This window comes from Camarhynchus parvulus, chromosome 26 (assembly GCF_901933205.1).
Source record: "Camarhynchus parvulus chromosome 26, STF_HiC, whole genome shotgun sequence".
In the NCBI taxonomy this organism is placed as follows: domain Eukaryota; kingdom Metazoa; phylum Chordata; class Aves; order Passeriformes; family Thraupidae; genus Camarhynchus; species Camarhynchus parvulus.
In genome coordinates this window covers 1194081-1220115 of record NC_044596.1, presented here as the reverse complement: position 1 = coordinate 1220115, position 26035 = coordinate 1194081, and the positions used below count along the sequence as shown (strand labels likewise).

The window sequence follows — 26035 nt, the reverse complement described above, 5'->3', positions numbered from 1 at the left end:
CCTCACCAAGGCAAAGGGCAGCACCACATGGTCCTTCCTGAAGGGTCACACAGAGCTGGTTGCTGATCACTGGCTCCAAACTCTCAGCTCTTCCTCTGGAAAAAGCAGTTTGGAGGCTTAGGAAGGAGCAGAATGGGAAACCAGTGTGGGTTTGGGGTTAACAGAGCACCTTTGGCCACTGCACATCAACAGTTCTGTACTGAGCCATGATGCCATCAAAAGCAGAGGCTGTCTGAGCCCTGGAGCTGCTGTAGGAGAGAATGGCTTTGACACATTTTGCTGCTCATCCTGTTTAACTCCTGAAATCAGAGTAGGTCTCCCAAGCACAGCAACTTCCACAGTGACAGTGCTGCATTGGGACAAAGATCTCCATAACTGCCTTCAGCTCTCTTCTCAAACCAGTTTCTGTTTTCCAGGGGTCTGCAGCACAACAAGATCCAGGAGATCAGAGCAGACACCTTTGTGCAGCTGCTGGCCCTGCGCTCCATGCAAGTATTGTCTGCCTGGGGCTGTGCTGGGGAGGGGGACTGTGAACCCAGCGGGGCTGGGGGAGCTCCCAGGCTGCCTCTGTCTCTGCTGGGAGACTTTTCTGTTGAGTCCGTCTGTAGGAGTGTAGGGGGCAGGACGATGGGGACGGATGGAGACGAGAGATCTCTGAAGCCAGGTCGTGGAACTTGGGGTTTATTGCAAAGGGCCTGGGTGCAGGGCCCTGCTGGGAGCTGCCAGCCACAGCTGGAGCAGGACTGAGAGAAGAGAGGGAGAGAGGATGAGAGGGTAAGGGAGTAAAAGGGGTAAGAGAGCAAAAGGGTAAGAGGGCGAAGTTCCCATTACAATACCATAAATCTTCTTCTGTGTTGAATATTCTATTTCTCACTAACCAATCTAGTACAACATACAAATCCTATAGCATTTCCATCCAGCCTATAAGAATCATTACATCACCATACTGTGTTACATTTTAAACCCTAAAAACTCCTCTTTGGCCCCTTCTGCCAAGCTGGCAGGGTCTGCTCTGACCCTTGGAGCTGTCTGCAAGCAGAGGGTGTTGTTCCATCAAAAGGGGATCACCTTCAGCTGGCCACACCATTGTTTTCCAGTTGTTCAGTAACTGAGGTATCTCAAAGCTTGCTTTTGTTTCAATCTCCCTTATAGTTTCCATATTCTCAAAATCTTTTACCAGGCAATCATATTTATAAGGCTTTCCTGTTTCATCTTCCCCAACATCCCTCTTCCATTCCTCCTTAGGAAGGAGGAGGGCACAAATTATCCCTTGGCTTCCCCCGTGCCTGCAGCTCCCCATCCTTACCTGCCCCCTCCTGCCCACACCCCACAGCTGTGCCAAGGCAGAGCCCACATCACAGACAGGCTCCTGAATGCCAGAAGGAACCCAGGGCAGAACCTGAGTGCACCTGAGCTCCAGCACCCCTGTCCTTCACTGGTTGGTCCGGGGCCATGCACTCCTGGAACACTCATCTGGGAAGAGCCCTGACAGTCTTTATTGGCTGTTCTGTTAGGAAGTGAACTAAATCCCACCAAATCTGTTGCCATGGTGCAGCAATGTGAGTGCCTTTTCACAATTCCTGGGATCCCCTGAGTGTCACAGACACCACGGTTACACCTGAGGTGTGGCAGGTGACACTGCAGACACCCAGGGAAACCTGAGCATGCTGCCCCAGCCCAGTCACACACAGAGAGAAAGCTCTGGCAGCTTTGGGTGTGTTCTGGTCCCTGGGAAAGGATTCATCCCACCCAATGTCACACACACCTGAGCAGGTATCTTGGCTCCCTTCGAGCTGGAGAGATGAAGGCTGTCCTGTAGTCAGCCTTAGGGCAAGAAATGTGTCCCAGTTTGCTGGTTTCCTCTGCTCTGCTTACAGAGGGAGTGGAGCTGTCTCACTTGGATGGAGGCAGAGCTTTTTGAGGGGACTCAGTGAACCCAAAGCACCTGTGCATGGCAGGAGACATTCCAAAATCACCCTCCCCAGAGCCCTGGCCTGTTGGGTACCTGTTGCCAATTCCTCGACGTCTGGGGCTCAGGCTGGGCCCTCCCTGGGGGCTCTCCTGTTGGGGGAGACCCTCCTGGGGCACTTTTGTGTCAGGAAAGAGAGATGCACTGGATTGCTTCAGTCTTCAGGTTCTTGTTTATTATTATCTTATCTAGAGTTTTGCACACTGTCCACACCAGGCTCAGCACGCTGGAAAAGCACCACAAAAATGGCCAACAATCTCTTGGTACAAGGTCTTTTAAAACTAAACTATCCAGTTAAGAGCTGACACCTAGATTGTTTTCCCTTTTAACCCAATAACTGATCCCACAGAGCTCCCAATGCAGACTTTTCTGCCCAATTACAAAATGCCACCCAAACCCATGGAGAAGAAGGAAGAAGAAGCATGAAGAAGAAACCCAGGATGACACCCTGTGCCCTCCATCTTGCTTCCATCCACAACACACTAAAAATCCCAAAACCTCAATTTCTCACCAAGTGATACACCTACACTACTCTCTATAATCTATTTCACACTTTTGTGGATTCCAGTCTATCTTGAAGTCTGGGCAACTTTCTCCATGGATGAGGGTCAAAGTCAGAGCTCCCCTGGGGGTCAGGACATCCCAGAGCAGACACAGAAATATTCCCTGTGTGCCCTGGGTTTCCACACTGGCCCTGTCTGCCTGTGGCCCACCCAGCACTGTGACTGCACTGGGGATGCTCTGGCACTAAGGCATGACCTGTTTGGCATGTTGGCAAAAAATTCCCAAACTGACAGAAATTAAGCTGGAAAAGAACATTTTCCATGGATCCTTCCCCATTGGTCTCAGCAGAGGAGCTCCTGCAAGGCAAACTCTTGTGCCCTCTGTTGGAAACCACTCATATACAGACCCAGATTTGTCTGGGGGGAGCTGCAAAGGGACAGAAATTGCTGCTGACCAAGGGGCTACAGATCCCACATGTGCTCCCACCAGGGCCTTTGTCAGCAGCTTCACTGCCCTGCTCTGCTTTCTTCTTACTGCTGTGTCCTTGCCTTGCAGAGACCTGAGCTGGAATTACATCCAATTTATTCACCCAGAAGCCTTTGTGACCCTGCACTCCCTCACCAAGCTGTAAGTTGCAGGGATATTTCTTTCACCAGGGATGGGAGTTATCTGAGCACCTCAGATTGACTCCCTGGGCTACCAGAATACCTGGGATTTAGATGTTGGAAGACTTATGTGTTGAGGTTCATGTCTCAGCCCTGATGTGGACACAACAAATCCCAAGGTTTCCTATTAATACTACTAATAAAGGGATGATGAAATGCAGGAGGGACCATCTTCAAGATGCTCCCATCCTGAACACTAAACCTCCATTCCCTGATGCTTCCATAGCTGCCTTAGATGCCTTTAAGGAAGATCAGCAGGATGGGCTGTTTCTGCAAGAGTCACTGCAGACCATCTGTGCTGGTTTTGGAGGGCCCCAGGTCTCAGGCCCCTCTCTAAGACCCTTGGGTATTTGATGGGCTGGGACCTGCAGTCATCCCTGACCCACAGTGGAAGGGATGTGTGGGGCACAGACATGCACAGGGAGGGAGATGCCACCCAGAGCTGCCAGCATGGCCACCAACCCCAGCCCCTGCAGTGTTTATCTCCAGAGGCTCCTGGCCCCAGAGCAGCACCAGCCCCATTTCAGCATCACATCAAGGGAGAAACTGAGGCAGTGCCCTCTGCTTGGCTCAGATACCACTGGCAGCAGAGCCCTGACCATGGTCTCCCTCTCTGCTTTCCCCTCACCAGGGACCTGACTGACAACCAGCTGGTCACGCTGCCCCTGGATGGTTTGGCTGGACTGACCCACCTGAAGCTCCAGGGCAACCCAGCTCTCTCTGAGCCCTTCACCAAGGAGAGCTTCCCCAAAATGAGGTACTTGGGGTGTTGCTCTTTCCCTTCTGGTGTTCGGCACAGGCTGTGTTTGCTCACAGCACTCAGCCTCCTGCTCTCCTGGCCCATCTCCTGCTTTCCCCACACTTCCAGGCCCATGGCTTGAGGAGGATCCATCTGCTGCTAGCACATCTCATCTTTAATATGTTCCATGGGACAGCAGTGATGTGCTCCCAGGCCACCACCCCCACCCCAAACACACACACACAAGTGGAAAACGTGGAGCAGGCCCAGCTCAGGGCTCCTCTCAATGGAAAACATTCCCAGAAGCAGTCCTACCTAATGACATCCAGGTTTTCTTCCATAAACTCTGCTTGTGTGGCCGTGTCTTGTCTGTTATGGATTAATGAGGAGCCTGAAGGAGTCAGGCTGATGAAGAAGAGGCTGCAAAAGGCTCAGAGCAGCGTGCTATGCTGCAGGCTCAGACTTTGCTGGCCCTCCTTGGCTCCTGGGTCCCAGTGTGGCACCTGCCTTTGGGCTTAGACACCCAGGGTCCAGGGAGCACAAATTCCTCCCAGATAAAGTCATCTCTTGCTTGGGTGTCCCAGGGAGTTCCCTTCAAGCCAAGAATGCATGAGCTGATGCTCCCACTCATCCAGGATGGGTTCCCAAAGCTGGAGCTTCTCCAGGTTACACACAGGGCTGGGGTCACAGATCACTGGACCAACACAGGGCTCAAAGCTCAGGCCTGAGGAAGAGTGTGGAGCTCTCCCTTCAGGTGCCTCAGCAGTGGTGCCTGCAGGGCTCTCTCCTTCTGGCTTTTTTAACTCATAGCTAGGAAATGCTGCCTGACTGGTTTCCAAATGGCAGGGGGTTCCAGAAGCTTTTGGAGGGTTTTCTACACCCAATATCATGCAACAATAGAATGGTGTGGATTGGACAGAAACATTAGAGCTCATCCAGTGCCACCCCTGCCATGGCAGAGACACCTTCCACTGTCCCAGGCTGCTCCAAGCCCTGTCCAACCTGGCTTTGGACACTTCCAGGGATCCAGGGGCAGCCACAGCTGCTCTGGGCACCCTGTGCCAGGGCCTGCCCACCCTCACAGGGAAGAATTTTTTCCCAATATCCCATCAAACCCAGCCCTTTCCAGTAGGAAATGAGGATTCCTTGTCGTGTCCCTCCAGACCCTTGTCCAAAGTTCCTCTCCAGCTTTCTTCACAGAACCACAGAACCAGAGAATCATTAATGTTGGAAAAGACCTCTGAGATCATTGAGTCCAACCTGTGACCAGTCCCCACCTCGTCACCAGCCCAGAGCACTCAGTGCCATCCCTGAACACCTTCCAGGATGGGGACTCCATCACCTCCCTGGGCAGCCCCTTCCAATGTCTAACAAGCTCTTCCTTGAAGGAATTCCTCCTGATTCCAACATGAGTCTCCCCTGGTGTAGTCTGAGGCCATTTTCTCTCTCCCTGCAGCTTAGTGCCCAGAGAAGACACCAATCCCCACCTTGTTACAAATCATCACTTGTAAGGAGTGATAAAGTCCCTGCTGATGGGGGAGAGCTTCCTTTTCTCCAGGCTGAGCCCCCTCAGCCACTTTCCATATGATTTACTCTCCAGACCCTTCCCCAGCTCCATTTCCCTTTCCTGACTCCAGCCCCTCCATGTCTTCCTTGAAGTGAGGGGTCCAGAACTGGGCACAGGACTGAAGCTGCACCCTCACAAGTGCCAAGCTCCTTTAGGGACTGGAAGGGGCTCTGAGCTCTCCCCAGAGCCTTCTCTTCTCCAGGTGAGCACCCCCAGCTCTCCCAGCCTGGCTCCAGAGCAGAGGAGCTCCAGCTCTGGAGCAGCTCCGTGGTCTCCTCTGGACCTGCTCCAAGAGTCAGTCCCTTGTGCAGGGTGGGTCAAGTTCAGCACTTCCAGGGTGTTTCTCCTCTAAATTAGTTCCATTCACATCTCTTGAGCTGGTTTGTGTTTGTAGCAGAGAAACTGAGCCTGCAGCAGTGCTTCAGTGAACCATGCCAGGCAATGGAGCCATTAACATTCCCTAAATTTGGGGTACTGCCATTAAGCAGCCCTACTCTTGGGGCCTGTCTGGAGGAGTCATCTGGGAGCAGTTCTTAGCCTTGCTGGGAGGAGCTGCACCTCCCTACCACCTTTCAATAATAGGATCTAATTTGGAGCTTATAACAGGAAACGAGCTTGTATACAGAGTTTCCAGACCCTCCCGGGGCTCGGCCAGAAATGTTTGGGAACATAAAACAAAAGCATATTTTTAGAATATAGGGTTTTACCATATTTACTGATCTTGTCAGAGGACCTTAATTGTCTGGAAAACCTGGGGTTCCTTTGCCTTCATCAGCAGTCTCCCTAACTTCCAGCAAAGCCAAAAATGCAGCTGCTGACAGACAGCCTGGTATTGCATCCAGATGATGCTCAGCTGCTGCTGAATTAACCTTGTCATACATGCTATAATTAGCAACTATCAATTCAACTTTCAAGCAGAAATCAGACATATTTCAATAACTTGTTTCACTTGGAAGACCTGAGAATTCCCTGCCTGAGCTGGGACTCCTGGAACTGGAGTTTGAAGGTACCCTCAACAGCAAGCAAGGGGAGCCTTGCTCTAGGAAAGCTTCTCCCCTTGAAGGGAGGAAAGGATGCCTGGGAAAACATGGCCTTGGGGTAAAAATTGAAGACTGCACATTGCATATTGGAGAGAGGGGCTAGTTTATTCTGAGGAGAGCAGCAGAAGGGTTTTTTAGGAATGTGGTGGTTTAGGAATGGTATTCTCCAATTTAGTGTTCCTGCTAAAACCATGCACCCCTCGCTCCTCCCCAACTGGAGGCACAAAAGGCCAAGATCAGGGTTGAGATAAGAACAATTTACTGGAAACAGCAATGAGATAAGACACAAACACTAACAGCAACAATATTAATAACAAAAAGCATAAGAAAAGAAAGTTATTTACATGGAAAGCCCCCAAAAACAAACAAATGCCAGATGGCTCCTCCACCACATTTTCTCCTTTCCCCCTAGCCCCCAGCAATGAGTAAGATGGTACAGAATAACTTCTGGGTCCTGGCCATGCTCCCTCACACCTACTGCAAAAATTAACCCTGTTCTGGCTGGAACCAGGACAAGGAACTATCTGGAAACTTTAGAGAAGTTTCCAAACCTGGCGTTTGACCACATTCTATTGACTGACAGTGTCTTAAGCACCAAAAGTGGTGCAGAGACACCATGGGCTGCCCTGGGTCCACACCCTGTCCTTCACCAAAGCAAAGTCCCTCTCCACTGTAACCATCAGCACACAGACCAGCTTTTGTCATGTCAGCAGCACAGGTACCAAAACTGGAACAAAACAGAGAAGTTCAGCATGGCTCCAGCACAGAAATTCGTGGAGTATTTTATGTGTTTTCGACTCATCTGGTTAGAGCATGGTGCTAATAGCACCAGCACTGTGGGATGTGATCCCTGTAGGGCCCATTCACTTCAGAGCTGCACATGATGATCCTTGTGGGTCCCTTCCAACCCAGAATATTTTGTGACTCTGTATAGATGAGTTTCATCTTTGAGCTGAAGGAACTAAGCAAAAAGTGCAAAGCAATGGAGTAGGAGCGACGGGGGTGGGACAGTGGGGACAGACAGAGATGAGAGATCTCTGCAGCCAGGGCTTGGAACTTGGGGTTTATTGCAAAGGGCCTGGGTGCAGGGCCCTGCTGGGAGCTGCCAGCCACAGCTGGAGCAGGACTGAGAGAAGAGAGGGGGAGAGAGGATCAGAGAGAGAGAGGGGATGAGAGGGTAAGAGAGTGAGGGAGTAAGAGATAAAAGGGTAAGAGAGCAAAGTTCCCGTTACAATACCATAAATCTTCTGTGTTGAATATTCTAATTCTCACTAACCAATCTAGTACAAGATACAAATCCTATAGCATTTCCATACAGCCTATAAGAATCATTACATCACCATACTGTGTTACATTTTAAACCCTAAAAACTCCTCTTTGGGCCCCTTCTGCCAAGCTGTAGGGTCTGCTCTGACCCTTGGAGCTGTCTGCAAGCAGAGGGTGTTGTTCCATCAAAAGGGGATCACCTTCAGCTGGCCACACCATTGTTTTCCAGTTGTTCAGTAACTGAGGGATCTCAAAGCTTGCTTTCATTTCAGTCTTGCTTATAGTTTCCATATTCTCAAAATCTTTTGCCAGGCAACCATATTTATAAGGCTTTCCTGTTTCATCCTCCCCAATACATTGGAGAGTCAGGCCATGGAGGGGACACACCTAAAGTTCTGCTTTCCTCTGTGCAGAGTCCTGGAGGTGCCCTACGCCTACCAGTGCTGTGCCTACGGGAGCTGCAGCAGCTTCTTCAGGGTGTCCAGCCAGTGGGAGGCAGAAGACATGGCCCCTGAGGAGGAGGATCCCCACAAGAGGACCTTGGAATTGTTCCCAGGTCACGCTGACAACCACTGTGAGTAAAGAGCCTGCATGGTGATCAGCCTGGGCAGGGCTGTGAGCTGGGGTGCCACCCTGCCATGCAGGGGTGGTGCCACTGTCAGAGGTGACACCTGCCTCAGGGAGGGCAGGCTGAGCCTTCTGCAGCACAGGGGGCTCATTGCTTTGAACAAGCTCCTCTGGTGACCCTGAGTGGAAGAAAGAGTAGATCTGGCACATCCAAACCTCCACAATGGAGCCAAAGGACCTGGCAGCCCTCACACCTTGGGCATGTTTGTCACTTTGGCCTTGCTGGCCATGGAGGGAGGCTGCTCAAGGCACTGGAAGGTGGCTGAGGCTACCTGGGACAACTGGGCTTGGTCATTAGGCTTCTGGGCAATGTGGAGCCTTTTGCAAGACATTGGTCTTTGTTCTTATATCATCTAGAGGAAGGACCCTGGGATTAATCTGAGTAAGAGACTGAACTACAAGACCTGGAATATCCCTCTGACTGGAGGTAGAGAGAGCTCTCATCTCTCTCTCGGGTGTTACAGCCAAGGCCAGGGTTAGGTGTGACAACAGGACCTGTGTGGGTAACACAGCACAGGGACTGGCCAAGGCAGGGAAGAAGCTCCATGGCTGAGTGTCTTGGTTTGGAAAGACAGGATTCTGCTAAGGAAGGCAGGAGCCTCCCCTGAAATGGAGAATGCAAACCCTCCCCACCCCTCCAAACTGCTATAATTTTAAATTAAGGGGCTCTCAGGCAAAGATATGGGAGCAGGAAATAACAGTTCTTTAATAGGGAGAAAAAAAAGAATAAAATAAACAATGCAGTCCACTAGAACAACACTGACAGAGTCAGAACCCAACCTGATGCCCTGTTGGTCAGGGTGTTGGTGGCAGTCCGATTGAAAATGTGGCTGCAGTCCTCTGAAGTATCAGGTGTGGTTCTGTTGGAGCAAGGGGAATCTGTAGAGAAGGATGTAGTCTTCCTCTGAAGTTCCAGTGGAGGAAGAGGCAGCTGCTGTTCCTCTGGGGAATCCCGTGGAGAAAAGCTGAGCTGGTGTTCCAGAATCTCAGAGTATATCAGGGCAGCAATGCTTGGCTCCTCCCTCTGGGCAGAGCATCTCACAATGGGATGTCACAGTTCTTATCAGCCATGCAGTGACATTCAATGGTCTGTTATCAGCAGGGGTCCCGTCCCGAGGAAGGTGTGAATGTGGTCATTCAAAGAGAGAGATAAGGCAAACTGCTCACTTGACAAGGTAATCTGACATACAGATGGTAATGGAAAACATCTTGCATGCAATCTTCAACACTGAGCAGCACTTTCTGTCCAGGAGTCCATTTATTCTGTGCTCCAAAGTGCAGCTCTGCACAGACTGCTTAAGGCCAGTTCAGGAGCCAGCAGAGAGTGCAAGGCACCACTGCACTCCCAGCCCCACAGCACAGCAGCAGCTCCAGCACAGGCTGGTGTGATCCTTCTGCAAGAGAATCTCAGAATAGCATAAAGAAAAACATGAACCCCCTTGCTTCCTCTGTAACTGCTGGAGAGTGCAAACAACATTTCAGAACACAGCCTGGATGTTGCTTCTATTTATATATTTGTGTAAATACAGTGCACTTCTGAGGCCTGAGGCATCCTGTAGGCAAATCCACATGGCAGCTGGAGAGGGAGAGAAGGCTGTGCCCTGGAGAGCCCTGACTCACCTGCTCCCAGCAGCTCTGAGCATCCAGCCCCAGCCCTGCTGTCCTGCACAGCCTGAGCAGGCAGGACTGCATCTGGAGGCACATTCAGACCCAGAGCTGCTGGACACTCTAGTCAGGAAAATTAATCCACAAACACCAGAGGTTTATGTCCAAAAAGGAGGCAGAGGAGTCCTTTTTTGGCTTTATTTGAATAAAGGGAGAGGCCATGGGGCATTCTCTTGGGGTCTCTCAGATTTTTGGAGGATGCAGCCTCCTTTCTATCCCAATTTCCCAGCCACATTTCCCTTCTCTCTTTCCCCATTTCTGAGGTACTTGAGAGGCATAGACTTTCCAAAACACCTAATACCAAAGATTTCCCTCTAATGTACAACCCTCCCTTTTAATTTTTAATTCTTACAGAATTTAGGGGTTTTTCTTCCCCATTGTTTCTTTCATCTTTCAATGTCTAATTTCATTTATCAGCAAACCTAAAGTTTATTTGTAAAAGCAAATATCTTTTTCCATTCATCAATCAGTGGAATCCTTCCCATTGCTTCTTTTATCTACCAGCAGACCCAGAGCTTGTTTGTAAAGACAAATCCCCTATTCCTCTCATTGTGTTATGGGCAGGATGACCAAGACACTTTGTGACACAGCCAGCAAGGGACCCCCAAGCCCTGTGCTCCTGCTCCTGCACTGATCCTTCCTAAGAATGACCTTTAGACATGCAGAGAGCCCAGCCAGAGGGTAGCAAATGTGATTCCTACTGGCATATGTGGCCCCAGGAAGCATGGTAGACTTGGTGGTAACACTGGCCAGACAGTACAGAGGAGTCATGTTACAGCCACTGCTGCAGGATTTCATTCTGAGCCAGGTCACTTTTTCCATCATTAATGCAGCCCATTCTGTGGCAGTCCTAGAGCAGATAGTTGTGGGGTTTGCCCAGCAAATTATGATATTTGTGGGAAGATCTTGTTTGTGACAAGGGACCACAGACCTGCTTTTGCTCAGTCTTTGGTGTTCCAAAGGATGCTCTCACCTGGCCCTGTCAGCAGACCAGAACCTACTCCAGGGTCCCAGCCCCAGCACCAGGAGGGTAATGCTGACTGATTCTAAGATGTCAAATGAGGCTGTTTGCAGCTTGTAAAGGCTCCCATTTTCAGATGTTAAAGCACTGGATCTGTTTTGAGATATCAAAGCACACAGAGGTGCAAATGTGAAATGCACAGGAACACAATTCCTTGTGATGTGCAGCTTTTGCAGATGACTCTCCAGGCCTCCAGCAGCAGGGTCTGCTCTTGATGATATGGAGTTTGTGATATTGCTGTTTTACTTAATTAATCATGGCTTTATTTCTGTTCCCTGTGCCTCCTTTCTGATGGCCACTGATGGCATTTGGCTGGGTTATATGAACCTTGTAACACTTCCTCATTAAAGAGGAGAAAAAGCTCCCAAACATTCCTTTCATGCAAGAGGGAAAGTGGTCTGCTGGAGAGAAAATACCTCAGGGCTGCGTAGCAGCAGGCCCAGCCAGCTTGTCAGGGCACTCAGATGCTGTGGGAGAACTTGTGAGAGGGACAGGGAACATTTCCAGAGAGCTCCATCCTCTCAGCCATGTGCATTGCTCCCAGTCCCTCCCAAATGAGGGAAGAGGTTCCCAGAACCTCGGGCTGGGCAGTGAAAGGCAGCTTGTCCCAGGCAGCCATGCAGGGACAGCAAATGGCTCCCAGCACACTGGCCTGCCTGGCTGTGGCTCCTACAGCCTCTCCTGCTCCCATCCCATCCCCATCCCATCCCACAGCCTCTCCTGCTCCCATCCCATCCCCATCCCATCCTACAGCCTCTCCTGCTCCCATCCCAGCACCCATCTGGCAGCCAAGCCCAGCCCTGAGGGAGCACCTGACTCCAGACCCAGAGCACACGTGGTGCCACAGACCCCAGGGTGGGATCAGCTCTTCCCCAACCCCCCAGAGCCCTGGGTGCTGGGAACCCCCCCACACCACCTGAGTATGTCCATTCTCATCTGAGTAACACCCACCTGGGGCCCAAACTAGAGTGGTCAGCACACATCTCATCATTCTGTCACTTTGCCAAAATGGATATTTAAGGTCTCACTTCCAGCACTTTCAATATTTGGGATATCATGGAATTCTAGAATGGTTTGGGTTTGGGAAGAACCTTGAAGCTCTTCTCGTTGCCCCCTGCCATGGGCAGGGACACCTTCCACTGTCCCAGGTGGCTCCAAGCCCCATCCAGCCTGGCCTTGGGCACTGCCAGGGATCCAGGGGCAGCCCCAGCTGCTCTGCAGCTCTCTTGGCACCCCTTTGGACACTGGAAGGCTCTCTAAGTGCTGAGGCCTTCTCTTCTCCAGGCTGGGCAATCCCAGCTGTCTCAGCCTCTTTGGATTGCAGCTGGCAGCGTTTAGCAGACACCCCCTGCCCCAAGCCTGCCCTGTGGCTGACCAGGAACCCAAGGATGGCTCAGGGACCTGTCCCCAGGACAGCCCCAGCAGCTCCCAATGGTGCTGCAGAGGAGGGCAGGGAGAGTGCCCTGGGGCATTTCCATCACCAGCCCAGCACCTCCCTTGGGGACCTCTGGTTTGAGGATAGGAGGGGATGAATTACAACATGTGTTTGCAATGCTGGAGCAAAGCTGTGGGAAGTGAGAAGGGAGCACATGTGTGTGATATCCTGGGCAGAGGGACACTGCTCCCCCAGCCCAGCACCTCCAGCAGCTTCTGAAGGTACTAAAGAACTTCTGCAACCACCTGCAAACCCTGCAGGGTCCTCAGAGACACAACTCGACTTCTGCCATTCAAAAAGCTACTCCAGACCCCAAACAGGCTCTGCCCAGGCCTCTTGCAGCCACCCTCACACCGAGGAGAGGGCAGGACCCTGCCAGCCCAGGGGCTGCCCTGGCTGAGACAGACAGGACTGAGCAGGGAACAAGCAGGCAGCACTAAGGGGGAAAGCATTCAGCCCAGTGTTTTCTGTTCTATCCCTGCCCAAGAAATTCTGCTCCTCTTCCTCTCACTTGACTTTTGGTACAGGCAGCTCCTTTCTCATGGAAAGGGCACTGCTGGCAAAGAGGGCTTTTCTCATAAGACCTCAGAAAGTGGAGGCACCTCAACAAAATTCAAATAAATAACAGCTTCTTCAAAATCAATGCAGCCTGCCTTGTTAGGACACAACAGCCATTTTCCTTTCTCCACAGCTCCCAGGCTGGAGAGGCACTGGTTTCTAGCAGAGAGAGGTACATTTTTCACTTTGAATCCCACTGTGCTGACTAAGGATTGCTTTGTAATTCCCAGCAGGCTCAGTAGTCCAGGCAAAACAAGAGATCATCCTTCACTTCAGAAAAATGTTGAACCTGGGCTTAAAACCAGGCTTTGAGGAGAAAATGGATGGCACAGGTTCCACTTTCCCAAGGGCTGGGTCTCAGCAGAGCACAGAAAGGCAAAGCTGTGTCTGTTTTATTTGGGTATCGTGACTGCACATCACAGCCTCCGCACTGTGGCTGGAAAAGACACTGGAGATTTATAAGACTATAAAATACAAGGATGAAATATTTTTCCATCCCACTGTGAGGGTTTCCTTGCCAGGCTCCAAAGCAGCAGTAATATTTCAATTCTTACACAGACAGATTTTAAAAATGACCTTTTTTGCCAAAGCTCCCTGAAGCCGAGAAAGCCATGAAGCTTGTCAGGAGGCACTAAAGATAGCACGTTATTTGTCATCATCCTTTAATCAAATAATCCCAGTCACATTTTCAAACACAGGCAGGGAGCACAGCTCTTGAGAGGCACCACTTCTAAACAGATTAGACACATAAATCCCACTCAGGTCAGCCTTATCTCCAGCACTGTGGGGATTTGCCTTCCTGGCCAGTGTCTAAGCTGCCAGGTGCACACCTGGGCTCCAGCATCAGTCCATGCATCCAAGAGAGAGTTCATCCCACAGCCACAGATCCAGCTCTCTGGCTACCAGGCTGTAGCAAGCACAAAACCACAACCTTTCCCTTTCCTCCTGCTGGCAGAAAAGCCTCCCAAGGTCTCCACTGGGAGCTGAAGGCTGTGCTGGTGCCACAGCTGGGAATGGGGCAGCAGGACAGAGCTGTCCTCACCGTGTCCAGCCAGCAGGACTTTGGGAACAGGAACAAGGGACAAAGCAGAAAAGAACATCGTGGATTAGGCTGAGAGGATGCCATTCACCCTGGTGACAGCCTAGACTGAACATACAGCTGAGGGCTCAGCCCCATTCCCTTCCAGCAGCTCCTTCTTCAGCCAGGGGCTCTGCCTGACCCTCAGCAAGCCCCAGCCTGGCTCAGGGTGCAGCTGCCAGCATGGCAGAGATGCTGGGGCAGGGCTGGGCTCTGCAGCCTGGCTGCACAAACCCCATGGCTGCAGAGTCTGCAAATCCCTCAGCAAATCCTGGGAACATCCACGATCAAAAACAAGGCACCACAGTCCCAAGGTTTTACAGGGCATAAAATAAAGCAATAAATGTTGTGTTCCCTTGTCTCTTTGCTGAGGAACTGCTTGGTGGTGGTTGCTGCTGACAAAAAAATTTGTGCTGCAAGAAGAGGCTGATGGTTCCCTCTGAACAAAGCCCCAAAATCCCTGTTGATGAACAAATATTGGACAAGGCCTGCCCAGAAAGCTCCCGTGGAGGAGCTGCATTTGAAGGCTTTGTGTTCTGTAACCACACAGGCTGGAGGATTTCTTTACTGTTAATAAAGAGTGCTGGGATGAGGGAACCACAGTCACACAGCTCCGGGATCTGGGGCTCTCACACTTCAAATGTTGGGAGTAACCTAAAAACAGAAGGGTTGGCTACACTGCAACCCACCAACGTTTACAAGATCTCCTCCCTCTAGAGCAGTGACTGCAGGGGACAAACTGCACACCAGCAGCTCCTTTGAACTGGCTGGGAAGGTCTGTGTGCAGGACAGGCAGCAGGAAAAGCTCCTGGCCCAGTGAGCTCTGATGGTTCTGCTAGTTCTTATCTGAGCACCATTTCTTGCTCTTTCCTCCCCAGATGACCTGGATGCAGATGATCTTCAGCTGGACCTTGAGGAATCGAAGCTGCACCCCACAATTCAGTGCACACCAAGCCCAGGTGAGCAGCCAGGGAAACCCTTTGAACAGAGTTGGGATTTTTGAGCTTCTCTCAATCCCCAGGATCCCCCACAACCTTTCAGATCAGAAAGGTTGGGCTTAGGCCAAGTGGGGGACAGGTGAGGAGTCTCCTTCTCCCCACTGGATGCAGCTGCTCTGCCAGGAGGGGAGGCTCAGGACAGGAAAACCTGAGCAGGAACCCCAGGTACCACCAGCTCCTCCATCCACTGCCCTGCTGCCCTCAGCTCTGGCTCTCCTGATTCCCTGCATGACTGACACTCAGCTTTGCCTCAGCCAGCCTGAAACATGGCATGGCAGGCCTTGTCCTGGGTGTCCTGATCACACCCATGGCACTGCAAACTGCAGGGACACTTTGCTCTGTGTCCTGAGGAAGCGGGAGCAGGGAGACACTGGGCTGCACATGCTGGTTGGGGCTCAAGGAAGTTTCTTTCTGATTTGGTCCCTGTTCATAGCTCAGTGGGGTCCTACACAGGCACACCTGGAGGCTGGAGAGGTGTGGTTCCAGCCAACCTGCTGTGGGACACTGGCAGGGACAGACTTTTTACCAGTTGTTCCACTGAGTTTGTTGCAAAAGGAGTAAGATTTCAGCTGAGGGCATGTCCTGCTGCTGGCACTCTGAGCTTCACCTCCTTTGACGTGAAAAAGCTTTCTCCATTTCCCCTAATTTTTTTGCTCTCTACCACCTAAAACTTCTACTGCCCTGGTTTTGTTTTTGCTGAGCCACTCGCTGAAACATCCCAATCCCTCCCAGATTGTCCACTCTCTCTTTCCCCACTTTCTTATTTTTTCTTTGGCAAGCAGCTTTCAGACCAGTCCTCTTTTTACCCCTCCATGACCTTCCCTTACTCACTTCCCCCATCCATCCACTTGTTTCTTTCTCCTGACATCCTTCCACATTCTGCCTGCCCAGATCCCTCTGTCCCTTCCCTGCCACCCCAGCTCCCTCCCTCTCTCCCTCATGCCCAGACACTTCACCTCACAGTGCTCATCCCCATTCATGCAGAATGAATGAGGAGGTGCAGACACCTCTTAGCCAAGGTCTTGAGTGCACAGAGAGAGGCTGGCAGTGCCAGAGCAGGATGCAGCATCCTGGCAGATCTCCACACCACCAGCTCCCAGGGGGAAAGTGAGGAGGAGCAGGTAATGGCAGAGGTCCCAAATGCCAGGCTGACACCAGGAGTGTTGGTCAGTCTGCAGTCACAACCTTCCTACATTTTAGGAGCACTGATCAGTTTGTTGTTCCTTACATTTCATTTTGACCTCTCTCTGCACCTTCTTCCCACTCTGGACAAGATCTGAGAGGGTGCCAGAGGCACTCCAGTGTGAGGTCAGGAGCACAGGGGAGAGCCAAGAGGCAGCTGCAGAAGAGGGGGGACAATGTCATATTTTCCAAGGCACTCGTGTGGCTGGTGGGACCACGAGAGAGCTGGGACTTGGAGAGAAGCAGTGCCTGCTGGGTGTAACTCTGGGGTTTGTCTTGCAGGTCCCTTCAAGCCCTGTGACCACCTGTTTGAGAGCTGGATCATCCGCCTGGGAGTCTGGGTCATCGTTCTGGTCTCGGTGCTCTGCAACGGGCTGGTCATCCTGGCTGTCTTTGCTTCCCCCAGCTACCTGTCGCCGGTGAAGTTCCTGGTGGGCGCCATCGCTGGGGCCAACCTGCTGACGGGCATCTCCTGCAGCATGCTGGCCCTCGTGGACAGCCTCACCTATGGCCGCTTTGCCCGCTACGGCGCCCGATGGGAGACGGGCGCGGGCTGCAGGGTGACGGGGTTCCTGTCCGTGCTGGCCTCCCAGGCTGCCATCTTCCTGCTGACCCTGGCTGCTGTGCAGTGCAGCCTCTCAGCCTCCTGCGTGCGGGGATATGGGAAGTTCCCGTCCCTGGGCAAGGTCAAGGCCGCCGCCTGTTGCTGCCTGTTGCTGTCCTCTGTGGCTGCCGTCCTGCCTCTCTTCTCCATTGGGGAGTATGGAGCATCCCCTCTCTGCCTCCCATACCCCATCCCAGAGGGGAAACCCAGCACCCTGGGCTTCACCGTGGCCTTGGTGATGACAAACACGCTCTGCTTCCTGACCATCACCGGCACCTACATCCGCCTCTACTGCAGCCTGCTGAAGGGGGAGTTCAGCGCTGTCTGGGACTGCGCCATGGTCAAGCACGTGGCCTGGCTGATCTTCACCAACTGCCTCCTCTACTGCCCAGTGGCCTTCCTCACCTTCTCCTCTACCCTCAATCTCTTCCTTATCACCCCAGAGGTCATCAAATCCGTCTTCCTTGTGGTCCTGCCCCTGCCCGCCTGCCTCAACCCCTTGCTCTACCTGCTCTTCAACCCCCACTTCAGAGATGACTTCCGCCTGCTGAGGCAGAAAGGGCAGGACAAGGGCAGCTTCCCCCAGTCCTGCAGGGCTGATGACATGGAGAAAAGCTCCTACGACTCCACCCAGGCCCTGGTGAACTTCTCTGACATCGACCACATGTGTGAGCCACCTGATTCCCTGGGAGTGCGGCCCATCCTTGACAGCTACAGCTTCCCCTCCATGGCGCTCATCCCCTGCCAGCAAAGGGTGGGCACAAGGGCCAAGGAGAGGGGCTGCTCTGAGCATTGCCCCTGCCTCAATGACAGTGAGGTGCTGATAACTTCAGAGAGCCAGGATCTGTCTGGCAGCAGCCTCCGGATAACCTTCTTCCCCTCCCCGCCCACGCCGCCCTACACATCTCACTTATAACCCTCCTGGGAGCAGCCATGGGAACGGCCCCACAGCCCCCGCCAAGGGCCAACACCAGTGCCCAGGGGCCAGCAAGGTGACACAAACGGCTCCCTGAAAAGCACCAGTACGACCTGTCTACCCTCATCCCCATCATACCTGCCTGGGCAACAGGCACTGCTCTGCCAGCTGCCCCTGGCCTAGAAGGGCTCTGACTGAGCTCCAGACACTCAGGGCTGGCCATGGGAGGAGACAATCCCTGTGTGAGTCTCACTTCTGCTAGGAACTGCCTGGGAGAGAGCCCCAATGGCTCAGGAAGTGGTCAGGGAAACCTCCTCCTGCCCACCCTGCAGCATCACCAGCCAGGAGGAGCCTGCAGTGAAGCCAAGTTTGTCTTCCCAAGGCAGAGACCTCTTGGCCAAAGCCATGGCTCTGTGGCAACCCCTGGAAATGGCCACCTGCAATGACATGGCCACCCACAGGAACCCTAGGCCTTGTCCTCTAGGGCTCTCTGCAGGTCCCACACACCCCTGGAAATGGACTGGTGTCTGTCTCACACCACCAAAAGCAGCATATCCATGTGTACACCTGAGTTTTGGACACCTCTACTTTGGGAATCCCCACTCATTCACTGGGAGCCTCATGGGTTGGACACACCCTCACATCAGCCAAGACCAGGAGCTGGGGATGCTCAGTCTTTCAATCTGACCCACAGTGTCTCACAAGGGGTCTCTGAAACCCACAGCAGCCAAACCCAAACAGTTCCCAGAAAAACCCATGTGCTCTGCCTGAGGTCACCCAGCAGCCCCAAGCCAAGGCACCCAAGGGCACACCAGGCCCCCTTCAAACAGCACAGCACACCTGGGGCACTCCTGTCTGCAGCCACCTGGCCCCTGGTCAGACATGGTGAAAATGGGGTCTGGCTGCTGCCTCGTTGCCCCCAAACCTCCCTCCTGGAAGAGGCTCGTGGTTCTGGGTACATGTGGAGCCCAGTGGAGCCATTTGGGGCACTGCATGTGCCTTCTCCTGTTTTAAAGGCAGGCAGCTGGTGTTGAAGGAGGAAACAGAAATCAGCATTGTGGGATGGTGGCATCAGGAGGACACAGGCCACTGGGAACAGCCTCAAACCCACTCCCTGCAGCTCAGGGATCTCCCAGATCCACTGACTCCATCACAAACCCTCCCAGTGCCACCCAGTGCAGCAGGGAGCCCTGTGCTCAAAGCTCAGGCCTGGGCAAGGCTTTGGTTCTGCTGACATTACTGCAGCTGTTTGTCACTCATTTTCATGAGATAATAAATGAGCCCTGTTGCTGACCAGTGGCTGGTTTCTGTCCTCTTTCACGTGAGGAGCACCTTGGTGGCTCCCTTGGCAGCTGCTGTGCCTTGGGTGCTGTCTGCAGCGCCAGAGTGAGAGCTGGGAAATTGTGCTGTGTCCACGTGAGTTGACACCACCCTCCCCACCCCTGCTCTCAGGAGGGAAGAGCCAAATCACCTTTATGCAGCAGGACTGTGGCACCAGGTGCCTCTCCAGGTCCCGTGGACCAGACCCTGTGAGCTGTACCCTGGGATCTGCTGCTCGGGGGTTTGAGTTCGTGGCCAGAACAGATCTGTGGCATCAAAGTGTAAGGACATCATTTAATGGGGTCTGTGCAAAGCCAGACCCACCAGACAGAGCCTGGCTCTGCTTCCCTCCTCTGCCCTTGAGACCTGTGGTCTTATCCCAAGATGAAAAACTTGAGAGATACCAAGGAGTCAGAGGAGCAAGATCCAAGGATTAGAGAAGAGGGTGGGACCCCCAAATTTAGTGACAAAATCCAAAGCTCTGCTACAATCTTCAGATGGGAACTGTGAAAAACATGGCCTGTTGTGAGACTTGAATCCTGATCCAGACCTCTGATATCCTACACGTGCTCAAAATCTGTTTTCATGTTTGGCTCATTAAAAACACAGAGCATTTTCTTCCATGTCCTTCAGGCTGCTCACATGCACAGGACTGGGAAAGACTCATCCTAGGTCGATTTCCAGAAAAAAAACGCTCCTTTGGAGGTGGGATCAACCTCCTGGAGCTAGTTCAGAGGAGGGCTACAAAGCTGATTATAGAGATGAAGCATGGGGAAAGGTTGAGAGAATTGAGATTGTTCAGCCTGGAGAAAAGAAGCTCTGGGGTGACCTAACTGGGGCCTTCCAGGACCTGAAGGGAGCCTGCAAGAAAGATGGAGAGAGACTGTTTAGAGGGCCTGGAGTCACAGGACAAGGGAGAATGGCTTCAAACTGACAGGGAGGAGGTTTGATTCGATATTGGGAAGGAATTCTTGGCTGTGAAGGTGATGAGGCCCTGGCACAGGGTGCCCAGAGCAGCTGTGGCTGCCCCTGGATCCCTGGCAGTGTCCAAGGCCAGGCTGCACAGGGCTTGAAGCAGCCTGGGGCAGTGGAAGGTGTCCCTGCCATGGCAGGCATGGGGCTGGATGAGCTTGAACGTCACTTCCCACCCAGGACAATTCTATCCCAGCATAAACTCAAATTCCCCAGCACATATCCTTACTCCATAAGGAAATCTCAAATTGGCAGACACCCTAAAATAAACCCCACTGTCACTGACACAATGAGCACCATTACAAGTCACAGACTAACTGCAACACTCCTGAAACTTGCCTGAAATCCCCTGCCCTGCATTGCTGCTGGGAGCATCTTCAAGCAGTCACTGAGGTACCCAAATGCACACAGGGCAGAAGCTGTCCCCAGCAGAGGGACAGGTGAGTTCTCCAAGGGCTCTGGGCCATCAGGGGACATCCCCTCATCACGATGGCAGCAGGAGCTGAGCAGCACTGTGGACAAGAGCAGCATGATGCTGCACAGCCAGGGTAGCAGAAATGGAGTGCCCAGCAGGTACCTGGTGTGACGGTGGTCACAAGGGGTCTTGGGTGAAGGAAGAGACGAGATCCTTGACTCCATTATCAGAAGGCTTGATTTATTATTTTAAGATATATATATACTACATTATAACTATACTACAAAGAAAAAGCAGGAGAGCTTTTCAGAAGTTTGCTAAGCTAAGAAAGAAAAGTAAAGAATGATAACAAAGCCCACTCCCTCAGACTGTGTTCTGGATTGGCCATTATTTCTGGATTGGCCATTATTTCTAAACATCCAAGATGGGCCAATCCAGACTGACCTGTTGCATTCCACAGCAGCAGATAACCTATTGTTTATGTCTATCTCTGAGGCCACAGATTCTCAGAAGGAAAAATCCTAAGGAAAGGATTTTTCACAAAGAGAATGTCTGCGACACCTTGGGGTTCCCAAACTGTCAGATCTTGTGCACAGCTCCTGAACATGTCAGGCTGCCATGGCTGGAGAGGCTGTGGGGTAGAGGCAACAGCTTCCTTTTGGGATTACACAAGTTACAGCCCTCCTCCAAAGGGTCTCTATACAGTTTCAGCCTAGTGGGTGTCTCGGGTGGTGGCCACTGTGGGGGACAGCAATGGCAAACAGCTACAGACACCCTTGATGGCACTGAAGGCAGAATAAAACCGGGAGTCAGGCCAAGGCTGGATGGAGCCTGGCACAGTCAGGTTTACAGGGCTCAGGTTCACCACCTCAGGATCTGGCAAAGATCTGGCTGAAGAGCATCTGAGAGAGCCCAGCCCAGGAAGACCCCGAGATAATGACAGGGTTGATACAGGTGAAAGCACTGCCCTTCCCATGAACAATTCCCCAGGAAGCTGTGGAAAAGCCCACTGTGGGTCTGCATAAAAGCTCTCTGGGTTGTGTGGGGGTCCTTGATCAATGGGGGACTTCCCACACCCTCTTCTCCCACATGAAGCAATGGCCAGCAGCCCTGCAGGGCCTGTCTGTGCCAGAGCCCAGCCCAGGCCAGCCAAACTGAGACCCTCTGCACCTCACTCCTCTCTCAGGGCCTCCACAGCAGATGCTGCCCATGGATGTGCTGCCCATGGATGTGCTGACCATTACTTCAGCTCACCCAGGATCCTCACTGCACCCTTCTCCTGCCTCACTGACGTCTGCAGCCACCTGCCTGGAGGGTGTTCCCAGTGAGCCAGGGACAGGCTGCAGGGCATCTCTGGGGAAGGAGGGACAGACAGAGCACCAGATCACCCCAAAGAGCCCTGAGCCCCAAAAGCAGACATGCTGTAAAGCACAGGAGCTTTTCCTCACTGTTCAGGAGGAAAGAGTCCCTTGGCTCCATCCAGGGAAGCTCAGTTGCCTCTGAAAGCCAGTGCCCATCTCCTGGCAACCCAAGAATTGTCAGCTCAGAGAGAACAAAGCTCCTTGGAGCCCTGCTCAATGCAGCAGCCTGGATCCTCTTACCCAGCTCCCACAGGAACAGAGCCCTCCCACACGTTGCTGCTGCATGGACAGTCAGGGGAATTTAGCTGAGCACAAGCTGGTCATGGAGCAGGGATCTGCTCCCTCTGCTCCCTCTGCTCCCTCTGCTCCCCAGGCCACAGCAGCCCTCAGAGCCCCTGGCAGCAGACACAGCCTGAAGGCCTCTCTGGGCTGTGCTCCTTGCTGAGGGAAAGGAGGGAGCCCAAACACAGAGCACATCCTGTGCTGACCAAAGAGGTGCCTGAGAAACAGTGAAAGGTTGTGGATCTGCAGATGTACAGGAAACAGAAACCAGCACCTTTCTATTTCTGCTGCAGGCCATAAATCCAGAGTATGAGCTCTCTGGAAGATGCTCAGTGAAGTGCCTTTCCCCACATCTCTAACAGGGTACATGTCTTTCCACTCCACCAAGCATGAAGTTCAACAATTATTTTTAAAAAATTTAAAAGTAAAAGCAATCCCACACCACTCCACCTCCCTTCCTAGCAGCTGATGTGGTCCTTACTGGTGCCACCCTGCCCACCTTTGGGCAGCTCAGCCCTCAGCCAGCTGTGGTACCTGGGGTGACCCTGGGCTCTGCAGGCAGCACACCCCACCTGGATTAGCCAGTCCCACCTGCAAGCAGGAGTCAGCTTAGGCTGTGTCACCCACTTCTCATGAGGCTGCTCAGCTGCCTCCTCTCTGCTCTGGTCTGGTGAGACCCCACCTGCAGCTGCCTCCACTTCTTGGGCCACCAACACAAGGTAGATGTGGATCTGGGGAAACACGTTCAGAGGAGGCCACTACACTGAGCACAGGGCTGGAGCCCCTCTGCTCTGCAGCCAGGCTGGGAGAGCTGGGGATGCTCACCTGGGGAAGAGAAGGCTCCAGGGAGAGCTCAGAGCCCCTTCCAGGGCCTAAAGGGGCTCCATGAGAGCTGGAGAGGGACTTGGGATAAGGCATGGAGGGACAGGAATGGCTTCCCACTGCCAGAAGGTAGGATGGATGGGATACTGGGGAGGAATTCTTGGCTGTGAGGGCAGTGAGGCCCTGGCCCTGCCCAGAGCAGCTGTGGCTGCCCCTGGATCCCTGGAGGTGTCCAAGGCCAGGCTGGACAGGGCTTGGAGCACCCTGGACAAGTGAAAGGTGTCCCTGCCATGGCAGGGGGTGGAATGAGTTGAGCTTTAAGGTTCCTTCTGACCCAAATCATTCAGGTTCCATGATTTTAAGTGGAGCTAGGCTGGGAGTCCCACTGTGATAAGGCCACAGTTCTGAGCTGATAGGAACACACTGCAACAGCCCAAGTGGGCAGGAGGGCACTGAGGTGCTGGGACAAGCTGACAGGGAGGAGGCTGAGGCCATTGTGGGCTGCATTCTGGCTGAGGAGCAGTGTTGGGGGTGGCAGGGTGACAGGCACAACTGCTCTGGAAGCCATTGTCAGGGCTGGGCACCTCTGAGGTTTCCCCTGCATGTCAGCAAGGCACTGCCAGGACACCCTGAAGGGCAGACATGGCATGTTTGGGAGGATTTTGGCCCTGAGGGACCCGGAAGCATTGTGTAGCAGGACAATGTGGAGGCAGTGTGTAGGCACGCTCAGATGTCCGTTCTCTCCTCGTCCAGCCCTCCTGGCTGGAGATGTGCAGCTCCTCTGAAACAAAGCCAGCAGAGCAAGCACCCCATGGGATTGTTTTTCAGTCTCATTGTTTTTTCCACCAACATTGTGATTTCTGTAAGGCTGGGCCATGATTGGGAACGTTTGGGAGGGCAGCACGGCCGTGGCCACGGGCATGCAAGTGATGAGGAGCAAGCTGTGCGTGGGGTGGCAATGCCTGGTACTGGCCTCCTTGGAAGCCAAAGGAAAACAGACATTTTGGAGAATGCAAGCCCATCTTCAAGACTGGGATGGACCACACATCAGGTCTGGCAGGTGACCTCAGCAGTTCCAGGTCATACCTGAGCTACCCAGGGGTTAACACCTTGTTCCTGCTCTCCAGTGACACAAAACCACATTCACTTTCTCAGGCAATCTCTTCCATTACTGTCCCAGGCTTGGTGACAACTTCCAGACTCTTGTTCACACAACACTTGCTGGTTTGAACTCTCAGAAGCAAAACTGAGGCACTTCATCTCAGCTTTTCATCTGTGAACACATTTTTAGCTGTAATTCCTGCTGGGACCTTTTCCCTGCCATCCAGACCCTACTTTTCTCCAGATGGACACTATGCTTCCAGCCCTGAATCCTCATACACCTCTTCCTTCCATCACAGACCCAGGACAGGCCTGCTGCTTGGGGTGGTCCAGAGCAGGAGCATCACAAGGATCAAATAGATCAGCTTTTGTTCTCCAAGTGAAAGACACTGTGATCTTCAATCTGTACTGCCCATGGTGGAGGCTTCCCTTGTATCTGCTCCACCCCATGGTCTCTGTCAGAGTTTCAAGGTGAAACAGTCAAAGATGGGCAGCCTGGCACAGGAAAAGGTGAGATCTGGTGGATGTTCTCACAGAGGGCTCAGCTACAAAAGACACAGGGTTGGACCCAAAGAGAGCTGGGGCCAGGGAAGGGTGTGGAGCAAGAACCTCGTGGTGTCCTGTGCTGGGTAAAGGCCACTTGGCCCTCATGCAGCCAAGAGCTGCCTCTCCCCAGAGCCTTCAGGAATGAGCACAGTAAGTGGGGACCCCAGGGCTAAAGCCACACATCCATCTGAAATCTGCCTTGCTTCAGCTGGATGTTTCCCATAGGCAGAGGAGTGGAGGCACCACTTTGAGAGGTGATAGCCAGGAGAATGGTGCAGAGGAAGCAGGATTGGAAGGGGCTGAAGAGCTAACAGTTAACATTCCTCTGGCCAGTACACTCTCCTGTTCTGGGAAAGATTCTGTTGGGAAGGAGAAGTATTCTTGGAAATATTCTGCTCAGAGATTTCTTAGACCTTGGATGAAAGCAAAGTGTGTGAAAACTCTCTCCATCTGTGATCCCAGGTAAACAGCAAACTCCAGACCTTGCATCTTCTCTTCAGATGTATTGAGGATGACATTGTACATACAACTGTCAAGTGGACACTTGGGAAAAATCACAGGAAAAGCTGAGCTCCCAGTGTGAAAAGCCAGCCTGAAAAATAGTAAAAAACTCCAGCTTCCTGAATGCCTCAAAACTGGAGTAACTTCCCTGCAGCTGTGAGGAAGAAGAATCCCCCTCAAATACTGCTCACTCACAAACTAAGTCAAACACCTCAACCTCTTCTGTGACTGCTCCCCGCCCCCAAGACACACAGGGCTGAAAGAATTAAGGTTTGTCTGGGGCAGGGTAATGGTCACAATGGTCACAATTCCTGTCCTAAAGGGCTCCCAGGGCACAGGTGTCAGCGACACATGGTGTTTAAGGATGCAGAGAAATGTTTTCTGAAGCACTCTGGCATCTACTTATGAAAGGAAACAGAAGCCCAGGATCATCTGACTGCTTGTACAGCCTCAGTGTGCAGTGAGGGATGGGGGGAGCTGGGGAATGCTGCAGCTGCCTCTTCTCTTCCTCAGATATTCCCTGAGATGTGCCCTTTCTGCAGCTCCACAAGGAATCCAGCAGCAGTGCTCACTCAGGAGCGAGGTTCCTTTGGCCCCCCAGGCCCACAGGTGTGTGTAAAAGCACAGACAGCAACCCAGAAAGAGTGAGGACACTCTGCCCTTTGGATATTGGCTGCAGGTGGGTGCAGCAGGAGCTGCAGGTTCAGGACATGGGTCATGTCTGTAGAGGCAGCTGGTCGGGGGGTCTGATGGCTCAACCTGGACACCACAACCTTCCCAGAGAGAGGTCCTGCAAGAGACAACTTTCTAGGGGTCTCAGGCAGTCCTTCAGTTGCAGGGCAACCTCAGCAAGGGGCAGCCAGCTCAGCTCTCAGCAGGGA

At 52.7% G+C, this 26035-nt stretch overlaps 1 protein-coding gene across 2 annotated transcripts in view; it reads left to right on the top strand.

The window, feature by feature from the left end:
• The window catches only part of LGR6 (leucine rich repeat containing G protein-coupled receptor 6), a 172400-nt gene extending 153298 nt beyond the window's left edge, over nucleotides 1-19102 (top strand). For both annotated transcript variants that reach the window (XM_030965678.1, XM_030965677.1), the window contains 6 exons: nucleotides 417-488; nucleotides 3029-3100; nucleotides 3770-3895; nucleotides 8164-8324; nucleotides 15013-15093; nucleotides 16597-19102. In XM_030965678.1, coding sequence (XP_030821538.1) covers nucleotides 417-488; nucleotides 3029-3100; nucleotides 3770-3895; nucleotides 8164-8324; nucleotides 15013-15093; nucleotides 16597-17834 — 1750 coding nt within the window. In that variant the 3' untranslated portion in view covers nucleotides 17835-19102. The remainder of the gene's footprint in view (nucleotides 1-416; nucleotides 489-3028; nucleotides 3101-3769; nucleotides 3896-8163; nucleotides 8325-15012; nucleotides 15094-16596) is intronic.
• Nucleotides 19103-26035: the final 6933 nt, after the last annotated feature.